This window comes from Rhinichthys klamathensis, unplaced genomic scaffold, assembly GCF_029890125.1.
Source record: "Rhinichthys klamathensis goyatoka isolate OS25496 unplaced genomic scaffold, OSU_Roscu_1.1 h1tg000046l_1, whole genome shotgun sequence".
Classification (NCBI taxonomy): Eukaryota; Metazoa; Chordata; class Actinopteri; order Cypriniformes; family Leuciscidae; genus Rhinichthys; species Rhinichthys klamathensis.
The window spans coordinates 1,161,746-1,175,352 of NW_026606593.1; the positions used below are offsets into that span (position 1 = coordinate 1,161,746).

At 42.5% G+C, this 13,607-nt stretch overlaps 1 protein-coding gene across 1 annotated transcript; it reads left to right on the forward strand.

The window, feature by feature from the left end:
• The first annotated feature begins 10,207 nt into the window (after positions 1-10,207).
• On the forward strand, positions 10,208-12,824 carry LOC130082427 (serine/threonine-protein kinase pim-2-like). The gene is made up of 6 exons (XM_056247280.1): positions 10,208-10,553; positions 10,757-10,972; positions 11,505-11,650; positions 11,799-12,177; positions 12,399-12,575; positions 12,694-12,824. The coding sequence occupies exons 1-6, from the start codon at positions 10,208-10,210 to the stop codon at positions 12,822-12,824; spliced, it is 1,395 nt and encodes a 464-aa protein (XP_056103255.1).
• The last annotated feature ends 783 nt before the right edge of the window (positions 12,825-13,607 follow it).

The following is a 13,607-nucleotide window of genomic DNA, read 5'->3' on the forward strand; positions in this document are numbered from 1 at the left end:
CATGGACTCAAATCAACCAGCGGTTGCTGTCAGTCCCTCACCAGCCCCCGCTCCTTCAGTACAGTCTGTGTTTTCCTCTGCGAGTTCTTCCGGGAACATCACTTCTTCGATCACCTGCTTTGCAAATCCACCGTCGCGTCCAGCGCCATTCTCTGGCCGGGCGGAGGATTGCAATGGGTTCCTGTTACAGTGTTCGCTCGCTCTGGAACAGCAGGCGCAGCTCTATCCCACTGAACGATCAAAGGTAGCATTTATCATCCAACAACTATCTGGAGCGGCTTTGAGGTGGGCTGAGTTTTTGTGGACAAAGGAATCACCTGTGGTTGCAAACAGTCAAGAGTTCGAGCAACATTTCAGAGAAGTTTTCGGTAAACCTGTGGAGGATTCCTCGTTTGGAGAACGACTGTTACAGTTACGGCAAGGGAAAAAGTCATTATCAGAATATTCTGTGGAATTCCGCACTCTAGCATCCAACAGTGGTTGGAATGAACGAGCTCTTATTTCTGTTTTTCGTCGGGGATTGAATCCAGCTCTACGTCTCCAATTGGCCATCTATGACGACACTTTAGGACTCGAGAAATTCTTGCAACAGGCCATGAGAGTGAGTCAAAGATCTCAGAGTTGCTACACCGATCAGTCTTACTATCCTCCTGTTCCTCATCAAAATGCTACGAGCTTCGCGGCCGAGAGTCAAGATGAAGAAATGCAAATCGATACCTTCAAAATCTCCCAGAGTGAACGTTTCCGGAGGAGGGAATTAAAATTATGTATGTACTGCGGTGGCAAGGGACACTTTCGACTTCACTGCCCCGTCAGACCTGGGAATATGATGGTAAGCTCCGTTTTAGATCACCAGACAGTCTCAGCACCCCTCACGATCCCTGTGAATCTAAAAATTGAAGAAACCTGTATATCTGTCACAGCTATCATCGACTCGGGGTCCGCGGGAAACTTCATCTCGGGAAAACTCTGCAAGAGACTCAAACTGCGAGAAATCAGCACTCCCAAGGCCTACTCCATCTACGCAGTGACCGGTGAGCAGATTAACATGCACAATGTTACTACCCAGATTAATCCCATTAAACTATGTGTGGAAGACACGCACCAAGAATGGTTCGAACCGTTTGTACTCTCGAACAGTCAGGCAGATCTCATACTAGGTCGCCCGTGGCTGATCAATCATCAACCCACAATTGATTGGAAGTCTGGAAAAATCTTGAAATGGGGTTGTCGATGCTCATCTCACAAAATTCACTCACCTTGTCTAGCCAGCAAGTCAAGAAACCACAGTGTCACAGTAAATTCCACGTCCATTGAGAGTCCTGCTGAAAGGATGTCCACGAATATTCCTGCCTGTTACTCCACATTTTCTGATGTATTTGACCCTGTCACTGCATCCCAATTACCACCTCATCGACCATGGGATTGTGCCATAGATCTGGTTCCTGACGCACGACTCCCCAAAGGCCGAATTTACTCTCTCTCCATTCCTGAACAAGAGTCAATGAAGAAATATAGCTGCGAGCAGCGATTACGGGCCCAAGCCGGTGGCACCGCAACCCCGGTGCCTTTAGTTACCTAAAGGCACCAGGGTGGCGGTGCCGCCGGCTTGGGCCCTTCATCGCTGCTCGCAGCTATATTTATATATATATATATATATATATATATATATATAAGCCGGTGGCACCGCCACCCTGGTGCCTTTAGGGTTATTGTGCACGACGTGACACAAAATATCTGCTTGCTATCTGCCGAACGGCTCTGGTAGTTTCGCTTCAGCACTGATGATGTTGTAGAAATAGTGCGCTCTGGTTGGTCTGGATTATTCGGGATTTTTTATTTTATACAGAAATAAATTCTTTATAATTCAGATGAGAATAAAGTTAGTGTTGATTAAAATGAAGGAAAACAAATATATTGATCTGAAATATAGCACATTAATTTAAAATTTATTTAGGTTCAATTACCAAACATACAATCTTAATTTAAGTTAAAGCAAACAATACATTTAAAATATATGGGTTGTATGCACATTTTTTTTAATAAAAAAAATATATATCCAAAAAGACAAGGCCTTAAAGGGTTAAACTCTTGTCACTGTAACAGACACATCTCTCTCTCACACACACACACACACACACACACACACACACACACACACACGTCAAGTCAATTACATTTTTAGATGCAATATTGAATAAGCAGAAAAATCGGATTTTCTGCTCTGAAAATATAAATAAGCAAAAAAATTTAATAAGCACTTTGAATATTCTAAACAGAATAAGCACTAGTCACTAATGAATAAGTACTAGTACTTAATGGAATAGATACTAGTATCTAAAAAATAAGTACTAGTAGCATGAAAATAGAGACTAGTAGGTTAAAATGATTAAATGTTAAAACGGCTTGCCATATTGGCTCAGAGAGAGAGAAAGAGAAAATGACCTTTTAGATACTAGTACCTATTAATAGATACTAGTATTTATTCAATAAATACTAGTACTAAGTCATTAGATACTAGTACCTATTAAATAGATACCAGTACTTATTCATTAGCTACTAATACGTATTCAAAAGAATATCTAAAGAATAAGCACTAGTATCTAAAGAATAGGCACTAGTACTAAAGAATAAGCACTAGTCGCTAATGAATAAGTACCAGTACTTAATGGAATAGATACTAGTATCTAAAAATAAGTACTAGTAGCATGAAAATAGAGACTAGTAGGTTAAAATGATTAAATGTTAAAGCGGCTTGCCATATTGGCTCAGAGAGAGAGAGAGAGAGAAAATGACCCTATTCAAACCACAATATCTGACTTTCTGAGGGTCGGAGCTAATTACTTTAAATTAGAAAGTTGTTTGGCTTGAGGAGAAGAATATACACGCTGAGTTTTGTAACTGTAGATAAAACTAACCCCCCCCACTTTTGTCAAAAGCATTTAGAAAGTGACACACTTCCTGCTGCCAGTTGGTGGCGCTATAACTTTGACTCACAATAGTCACATCCATGTGATCGGCCTCTTACAGCGAACATACTGTTGAAGTTTCATCAAGATCAGTTAATGTATGCAGAAGTTATAACACACTTCCTGTTTCCATTATTCGCCATAAATTCGTTTCCTCGCCACGGCCAAACCGTTCGAGATATGAAAAATCCCCTGGCAATTTTTCATCCTCAATGTCTTGACATCATGCTGACCGAGTTTCCTTGCGATTGGTTGAATTCTCTAGGAGGAGTATATCGAATTCCAGGGGCATACGCTTCCAAACAAACCATAATAGCCGACTTCCTGTTGGGCTGGGGTAAAAAGTAAAAGTACAAAGGATATATGAACCGATGAGATCTATATGTGTACCGAGTTTCATATTATTACATGGAAGCGTGTTTGATTTATGGACCAAGTTTTCGGACCCCGTTCCAGGGGGCGCTGTCGAGCCCCCCTGCCACGCCCGGGTACCAGCTTCAGCCCGGCCCTGATGGCCGCGGGTTCTGACCAGTGTGCAAAGTTTCAAGAGTTTTCGTGCACGTTAAGAGCCCCAAAAGTGCCCGAATAGTCGATAAAATAATAATAATAATAATAAATATAGCTGCGAGCAGCGATTACGGGCCCAAGCCGGTGGCACCGCAACCCCGGTGCCTTTAGTTACCTAAAGGCACCAGGGTGGCGGTGCCGCCGGCTTGGGCCCTTCATCGCTGCTCGCAGCTATATTTATATATATATATATTTATATATATATATATATATATATATATATATATATATATTTATATTTATATATATATATATATATATATATATATATATATATATTAAGCCGGTGGCACCGCCACCCTGGTGCCTTTAGGGTTATTGTGCACGACGTGACACAAAATATCTGCTTGCTATCTGCCGAACGGCTCTGGTAGTTTCGCTTCAGCACTGATGATGTTGTAGAAATAGTGCGCTCTGGTTGGTCTGGATTATTCGGGATTTTTTATTTTATACAGAAATAAATTCTTTATAATTCAGATGAGAATAAAGTTAGTGTTGATTAAAATGAAGGAAAACAAATATATTGATCTGAAATATAGCACATTAATTTAAAATTTATTTAGGTTCAATTACCAAACATACAATCTTAATTTAATTTAAAGCAAACAATACATTTAAAATATATGGGTTGTATGCACATTTTTTTTTATAAAAAATATATATATCCAAAAAGACAAGGCCTTAAAGGGTTAAACTCTTGTCACTGTAACAGACACATCTCTCTCTCACACACACACACACACACACACACACACGTCAAGTCACTTACATTTTTAGATGCAATATTGAATAAGCAGAAAAATCGGATTTTATGCTCTGAAAATATAAATAAGCAAAAAAATTGAATAAGCACTTTGAATATTCTAAACAGAATAAGCACTAGTCGCTAATGAATAAGTACTAGTACTTAATGGAATAGATACTAGTATCTAAAAAATAAGTACTAGTAGCATGAAAATAGAGACTAGTAGGTTAAAATGATTAAATGTTAAAACGGCTTGCCATATTGGCTCAGAGAGAGAGAAAGAGAAAATGACCTTTTAGATACTAGTACCTATTAATAGATACTAGTATTTATTCAATAAATACTAGTACTAAGTCATTAGATACTAGTACCTATTAAATAGATACCAGTACTTATTCATTAGCTACTAATACGTATTCAAAAGAATATCTAAAGAATAAGCACTAGTATCTAAAGAATAGGCACTAGTACTAAAGAATAAGCACTAGTCGCTAATGAATAAGTACCAGTACTTAATGGAATAGATACTAGTATCTAAAAATAAGTACTAGTAGCATGAAAATAGAGACTAGTAGGTTAAAATGATTAAATGTTAAAGCGGCTTGCCATATTGGCTCAGAGAGAGAGAGAGAGAAAATGACCCTATTCAAACCACAATATCTGACTTTCTGAGGGTCGGAGCTAATTACTTTAAATTAGAAAGTTGTTTGGCTTGAGGAGAAGAATATACACGCTGAGTTTTGTAACTGTAGATAAAACTAACCCCCCCACTTTTGTCAAAAGCATTTAGAAAGTGACACACTTCCTGCTGCCAGTTGGTGGCGCTATAACTTTGACTCACAATAGTCACATCCATGTGATCGGCCTCTTACAGCGAACATACTGTTGAAGTTTCATCAAGATCAGTTAATGTATGCAGAAGTTATAACACACTTCCTGTTTCCATTATTCGCCATAAATTTGTTTCCTCGCCACGGCCAAACCGTTCGAGATATGAAAAATCCCCTGGCAATTTTTCATCCTCAATGTCTTGACATCATGCTGACCGGGTTTCCTTGCGATTGGTTGAATTCTCTAGGAGGAGTATATCGAATTCCAGGGGCATACGCTTCCAAACAAACCATAATAGCCGACTTCCTGTTGGGCTGGGGTAAAAAGTAAAAGTACAAAGGATATATGAACCGATGAGATCTATATGTGTACCGAGTTTCATATTATTACATGGAAGCGTGTTTGATTTATGGACCAAGTTTTCGGACCCCGTTCCAGGGGGCGCTGTCGAGCCCCCCTGCCACGCCCGGGTACCAGCTTCAGCCCGGCCCTGATGGCCGCGGGTTCTGACCAGTGTGCAAAGTTTCAAGAGTTTTCGTGCACGTTAAGAGCCCCAAAAGTGCCCGAATAGTCGATAAAATAATAATAATAATAATAATAATAATAATAATAATAATAATAATCCTAAGGAAAACAATAGGGCCTTCGCCTTTTCAAGGCTTGGGCCCTAATAATAATAATAATAATCCTAAGGAAAACAATAGGGCCTTCGCCTTTTCAAGGCTTGGGCCCTAAATATATCAAGGAGGCTCTAAATCATGGTTACATCCGGCCTTCTACATCTCCTGCAGCAGCCAGTTTCTTCTTTGTGGCAAAAAAGGATGGTGGTTTAAGACCCTGCATCGATTATAGAGCTCTAAATCAAGTCACAGTGAAGTTTCGTTACCCACTTCCTCTCATTCCAGCTGCTCTCGAACAGCTCAGAGAAGCAAAGATGTTCTCCAAGCTTGATTTGCGTAGTGCATACAATCTCATCCGAATTCGAGATGGAGATGAATGGAAGACGGCCTTCATAACACCTGCAGGGCACTACGAATACTTGGTAATGCCGTATGGTTTGGTAAACGCTCCCTCCGTGTTCCAGAGTTTCATGGATGAGATATTCAGAGACTTTCTAGGGAAGTTCGTCCTAGTATATATCGATGATATCTTGATCTACTCCAACGATCCAACGGAGCATCAGCGGCATGTGTCATTAGTCCTCCAAAGACTCAGAGAATACACCTTGTTCGTCAAAGCGGAAAAATGTACTTTTCATCAGACCACTGTCGACTTCCTGGGGTACATCCTTAGTGATCGAGGGGTAGAGATGGATCAACGAAAGACAGAAGCTATCATGTCATGGCCAACTCCAAAATCAGTAAAGGAGCTTCAGAGGTTCCTCGGTTTTGCAAATTTCTACAGGCGGTTTATCAACCAGTATAGTCAGCACACCTCACCGTTAACCTCCTTGCTGAAAGGAAAACCCAAGACCTTGAAATGGACCTCAGAAGCAGAGTGTGCCTTTAATTCCCTGAAGTCTGCTTTCACCAATGCACCGCTGCTTCACCATCCAGATCCTGAAAGACCATTTGTGGTTGAAGTGGATGCATCCACCACCGGGGTCGGAGGGATTCTATCCCAATGTGCTGAGTCCTCCTCTAAACCTTTACCCTGTGCATTCTTCTCAAAAAAGTTCTCTCCAGCTGAAGCCAACTACGACATTGGGAATCGTGAGCTTCTGGCAGTAAAACTTGCCTTAGAAGAATGGCGACATTGGCTAGAGGGAGCGAAACATCCGTTTCTAGTGCTCACCGACCACAAGAATCTTCAGTACTTGAGAGATGCGAAGCGTTTAAATCCTCGCCAAGCCCGATGGGCGTTATTCTTCACACGATTCCACTTCAAGATTGCCTATCGCCCAGGCTCAAAGAATACCCGAGCAGATGCACTGTCTCGTCTCCATGTCTCTGAAATCCCTGTTGAAGAACCCGAAACTATCCTGCCAGAGAGTCTCTTCGTGAACCCCATCCAATGGGAGATAAACGAACAACTCCAGGAACTGTCCCATCAGCAACCCAGAGTTCCTGGATGTCCCGCGGGGAAGATATACGTTCCTGAAGAATTCCGCACCTCCTTGATTTCATCAGCTCATTCCTCGGTAGCCACTGGGCATCCAGGAGTGAACAAGACTCTAGCTACGCTTCAGGTCAAATATTGGTGGTCCAGCATGAGAGCAGATATCACACAGTTCATTCAAGGCTGTATCCCGTGTGCCATCTCGAAGGTCCCCAGAAGTCTGCCTGTGGGTAAACTGGTACCCCTTCCTGTCCCGAATAGACCTTGGTCTCACATCGGTGTAGACTTTGTCACTGATCTTCCAAGCTCAGAGGGGAATACCTGCATCTTAGTGGCCATCGATCGCTTCTCTAAGGCCTGCAAGCTAATTCCATTGAAAGGGCTCCCAACAGCTTTTAACACCGCTGAGTTACTCATGGAGCACGTCTTTCGGAATTTCGGTCTTCCTGAGGACATCGTTTCCGATAGGGGGCCCCAGTTCATATCTAGAGTCTGGCGATCATTCTTCACGTTAATGAATGTGACAGTAAGTCTGTCTTCAGGGTACCACCCACAAACCAACGGCCAGACGGAACGAAAGATCCAAGATATCGGGCGGTTCTTGCGGACATTCTGCCACTCCAATCAAAACATCTGGAGTAGATATCTCATTTGGGCCGAATACGCACAAAATTCTCTTAGACAAGCATCCACTCAGTTGACTCCATTCCAATGCATCCTGGGTTATCAGCCTCCGTTATTCCCATGGTCCGGTGAACCCTCAGAGGTCCCCGCAGTTAACAAATGGTTTGAAGAAAGCGAACAGGTCTGGGATCAGACACACCACCACATTCAGCAAGCTGTCAATCGGCAACAACAATTCGCTGATGAACACCGCCGACCCAACCCAGAGTTTCAGCCTGAACAGCTCGTTTGGCTTTCCACTCGAGATATCAGATTTCGCCGGTCATGTAAGAAACTAAACCCCAAGTATATTGGACCATTTCCAGTTGTCAGCCAAATAAATCCAGTTACTTACCAGCTCCGACTTCCTCCAGAATACCGTATCCATCCCACGTTTCACGTTTCCCTCCTGAAGCCTTACCATCCACCAGTATCCCAGTCAGTCACAGAGGTTGAACCAGAGGACAATCCTCCTATACCACCCATAGAACCAGAGCCCATCTATCTAATTAAAGAGATTTTGGACTCTCGACGTCGAGGGAATCAACTCGAGTACCTCATTGACTGGGAGGGATATGGGCCAGAGGAAAGAAGTTGGGTGCATCGGAATGATGTCCTTGATCCCAATATGCTCCTGGAATTCCATGCCCAACATCCCGAGAAACCTGCACCACGACCCAGAGGCAGACCCCCACGACGTCGAGGTCCAGGGTCCGCTGGCGCGGACTCTGGAGGGGGGGGTAATGTCAGGAGCCAATCAGAACCCTCACAAACCACCACGCAACGATCACGTTCCCCAGAGTACTAATCACCTGCACCTGTTTCCATTCAGCACGCCCTTCACAACCAGCACAAAAGCACCCAATTCACAGTCACTCATTGTCAAGCCTCCAACAGGAAAGGACCACAACCAGTTTCACTTGTCTACCTCCAAGTTATCTCGAGTCTGGAACGTAAAGTATACTTACCTGTATTACTAACCTCTGTGCTCTTGCTCTGATGTTCCCAGGACCCGCTCCGTGGTTCCGTTCTCTGTGCCCTGGATCCTGTATTGAGTCTCGTTCCTTTCTGGATGATCTGAAAAGGAGAAAATAAGCAAGTATCACTGAACTGGGTAATTCGCCATTGCATGCACTGCAAGGAATCTACTCACATCGAGTTTCTCCTTGGATCTGGTCTGCCCACGAGCGATCTGGAAAAGGGAAAAAGGAAACGTCATTGACTTGCCCTTCTATTCACACTATGCTTTATGAAGAGGATTTACTCACCTGGAATTCCTGCCACGAATCCTCTGCACGAGCACCATAGAACACCTGCAAACCTAAGTTCTTCACTCACTTTTAAATAAATAAAAGTCAATGTTCATCACTTACCTTCTTGTCCGCGTCTGAATCCTGACAGTAGGCTGTATTAAGACGCACACTGATTTTCACGATGGAAGCGATGCACCAGCCACTTCAGGTATATGATAGGCTAATCATCTAAAGACCATGTGACTAAAGTTTCAATGAGTGAAAAAAGGAAAGAGAATGAGCAATAGGGAAATTCAAACCTGAAATATGATCACATGAAGATTAGAAACATTAAATCTGAATTAGCCTATATAGTCCAATGAGTCTTGTATTCATATTTGTGAAGTTGTCACATTTTTTCTAAACTCTGCCCTTTTAACTAAAATCCCAAATATCATATTTTTGTAATAGGCTGTTGGATAAATACATTCTGGAATAATAAGATATGACTTGTCCTGTGGCGTCAAAAAGTTTGGACAATTCACCCACACTTAAAATGTATGTCATTTCACTGGATAAATTATTCAACAAGTGGCATCTGCAAACAAATGACGCTAGAGCTCTGAATGTATAAAGTCAAGAAGATCAAACAGATGTGCTACAGTGTTTGCATTTGTCGTAGATCACAAAAATGAAACATGTCTTTATGCTTCTTACTGAAAAGAAATATAATTAACAGTTAAATGTATATATATATATATATATATATATATAACAGGTGAAAAAAATATGATATTTTAAAAAGTGATGTCCAGAGGGGATCTTTAATGACCCTACATTTTCTAGGCCTCACATATTGACCTATGTTTTAATGTGATATATACCTAAATATTTACAAACCCATACACATATCTCAATGGAATCACTAGAGATTACTTTAATGTTCGCGAGAATCTGCTGCTCTCAGCCTGTATGAGCCCTTATAACATCATAGAGGAAAATAGAACGTTGATGGCGGGACAATATAAAGGGTGAAACTCACTTTCTCACTTTGTAGCGAGTAAGGAGTTCAGATATCAACAGTGTTTTTGCAGTTTTTGCGGTGTGTTTGCAGTTGTTGATAGCGTTTTATCGAGTTGATTATGGGACAACGACAATTCCGTAGAGTGGGAGTTGAGGGAGGAGGTGAGTGTGTGCACGGGATAAATCCCCGAACAACACTGACACCCACCGACCACAAGGCGGAGCTCCATCCTCGGCCTGACGAGACGCCTGTGGGCATCGGTGAGAGAGGCGGGCAGGAGAGAAAGCAGAGAGGGAAAGAGAAAACAAAGAATAAGAGGCAGAAAAAGAGGACATTTCGGAGGTTTGCCTCTTTTTTTGTTTGTTCCTCTCGCCCCAAATCCACCAAAGCTCAGGATGAGCAGGTGGAGCAGTGTGAGGTGGACCAGGACACTGATGAAGCCCCATCCAGGAGGTGTACTGATGGTAAATGATGAGCTCTGAACAACACAAACTCTCTTAATCATTTACTCACAATATAAAAAAAACCCACATCACACATTATGAAAAGGCAGATAAATGACTTTATTTCACGATGCGATGAATGTTTGAATAGATGAAATATAGTTTGAAGATGTGACGGATGATATGATTTAAAACAAGCTTGTGGTTGATATTCCTCTCTTTAGATCAGACTTCTTTACAGGACATCACCTTTACTGTAGAGGATAATGATCATCAGGAACCTCCTTCCAGTAGTCCTGAAGTCCCCCCCACTGCCGAAAACCAGCAAGTGGAGGACGTCAAGCCTCAAGATCAGGACAGTCCAGCCAGTTCATCATCAGGTGACACTGGATCACATCTGCTGAGACAGCTGGACTGTGACAAGATCGTGAGGGTCGAGGGTGAGTTTACTGTCTGACATAAAATATGGTCACACACACACACACCCACACACACACACCCACACACACAAACACACAAACACACACACACACACACACACACACACACACACACACACACACACACACACACACACACACACACACACACACACACACACACACACACACACACACACACACACACACACACTCCCTCTCTCTCTCTCTCTCTCTCTCTCTCTCTCTCTCTCTCTCTCTCTCTCTCTCTGAAAGAAAGTGAATATGAATATGTGTAAGGAAAGCATATGTTTTCAATAATGCAGCTGTTTCTGCAGTAAGGTTTCTTTTAGTTTTTTTTTTCCTCCATAATTTTAAATCACCATTTGGCTTTTTTTGCAGTTCACTTAAATAGTCATGCGACAAATGAATTTTTAAAAGTACAAATATTACAAATATATTTCCCAATTAACATTTCATCAGAAAGTATGACCACTGCTATAACACTGCTTTATTAAACAGTAAACAAATAAAAATAATTCTGTTTTAATAGATCACATTTGCTGGAAATACGCCATTGGCAAGAAATTGGGGGAAGGAGCATTTGGCTCTGTCTTTGAAGGGACCCGTTGCAAGGACGGCCTCATGGTAGCTGTGAAATTCACAGCGAAGACAAAGAACGAGCCATACATCAACCTTGTACGTAGACTGTGCTCTCTATGTTTGCAATTTATAACATTTTAATGTAAATCATATATATATTTCAATAGATAGACAGACTGGGCTAAATCCTTATTTGAGAAACCAAACCTTTATCTAAAAATAATAAAAACTGTCATTCTTCTAGCCTGACCATCCCAGACCAGTTCCACTTGAGGTGGCCCTGACAGTAATGGCCAATCAAGGCCCACGCTGTCGCCACATTATAAAGGTGTTGGACTGGCAGGACCATCTCGACCAGTACATCATGGTCTTAGAACGGCCCTCACCCTGCATGGACATGCACAGCTTTTGGCAGCATTCCAGAGGCCGCTTTAGCGAGAAATTGGCCCGTCACTTCATGTGGCAGGTGATTGAGGCTGCTGCCCTGTGCTGTTCCAGGGGTGTTCTACATCGAGACATCAAAATGCCGAACCTCCTGGTCAACACAGAGACCCTGGAGGTCAAATTGATCGATTTCGGCTGCGGGGACCTCATGAAAAGGTCATCCTACAAAAACTACTCTGGTATGTGTTATCTTTAAAACATATATTTTAGGATTTAAACTCTAGTGACCAGTTACGCCATGTCTTAATCAGACATCACACAGTGAGATATTAACAATACACTAGCAAAACTCTCAAAGATTAGTCAATATTAATATTATTTTTGCTGACAAAAAGTAAATGCCATTTCAGTTAAAGTGATAAAAAGCTAGCTTACACATGTGACAAACTCCTATCTCCAGGCACAGCAAGGTATTGCCCTCCTGAGTACTTTGAGAAGGGCAAGTACTATGGGAAGCAGGCAACGGTGTGGTCGCTGGGGGTGCTGCTGTTTGCCATGATCGGCTGCCGTTTCCCAGACAGCAGAGATATCGCTTTGATGGACCCTGATGTCTGGTTCCAGCCGAACTTCTCAGATGGTTAGAACAAAAAAGATGTTCTTATGGATAATGCAGGAATCTTTCCCATTTTTACAGCTTAGAGAGCAAGTGTAAAGTTGAAGGAAATAATTAGACAACTCTCAATCTTTCTGCACAGATTGCTGCCGCTTTATTCGAGGTTGCCTGAAGAGCGACCCAAAGCGGAGACTCCATCTGGATGAGATGCTCTCCCATGACTGGTTCAAGGTACAGAGTCTAAGACAAGCTAAAATGATTTTGAAGATATAATTATATTGGCCTATTTTGGGTCTTTTTGTTAATTTGGCTTGATTATCTGAATATGGGCATCAAGCTTCTTTACATTACAATCCTTATACATGGCACAGATGTATTTTTTATACCTTATGAAAAATGCTTTCTAATTGTGTTTCAGGTCATGGAGAGGGTTTAGCCTTGCGTCTGGCGGGCTGACACAGAAGACCCCTCCATCTCTCCAGCCTCAGCGTCTTGCGGGGCTGGCAGGCCTCGGTTGCGTCTGGCGCCTTGGCTTGAGGCAGTAGTTTTAGCGTCTTGCGGAACTACTTGCCTAGGGATGTGTGCATATTGTAAATAGTTAGTTTAGTTTTACTTAGTTAAGTTAGCCCCTCCATCTCTCCAGCCTTAGCATCTTGCGGGGCTGGCAGGCCTCGGTTGCGTCTGGCGCCTTGGCTTGAGGTGGTAGTTTTAGCGTCTTGCGGAACTACTTGCCTAGGGATGTATATTGTAAATAGTTCATTTAGTTTTAGTTAAGTCCTGCACCATCCAATCATATTTTTAACAATGGAGTCACCCAGAGCTCTCTGTTCAGCCTTGTCCCACAAGTTCCTCGCACTGACGCCCTAGAGGTTTCTGCCACTGGCATCTGGGTCCCAGAGAGGGGGTTTCACATAGCTCTCTTTCTCAGCTGCCTTGGGTCCAGAGTTCCTGTCAGGGCTTCTCCAGAATTCCCAGTGAAGACAGCCATAAAGTTTCCTGTCACTGCTGCTCCAAAACCTGCTGAGGCTCCACAGAAATCACTGTGAAGGTTCATTC

Coding starts and splice junctions, on each gene's coding strand:
- LOC130082427 (XM_056247280.1), top strand. CDS start 10,208: ATGGGACAACGACAATTCCGTAGAGTGGGAGTTGAGGGAGGAGGTGAG. Junction 10,973..11,504: donor CAAGATCGTGAGGGTCGAGG/GTGAGTTTACTG, acceptor CTGTTTTAATAG/ATCACATTTGCTGGAAATAC. Junction 12,178..12,398: donor ATCCTACAAAAACTACTCTG/GTATGTGTTATC, acceptor TCCTATCTCCAG/GCACAGCAAGGTATTGCCCT.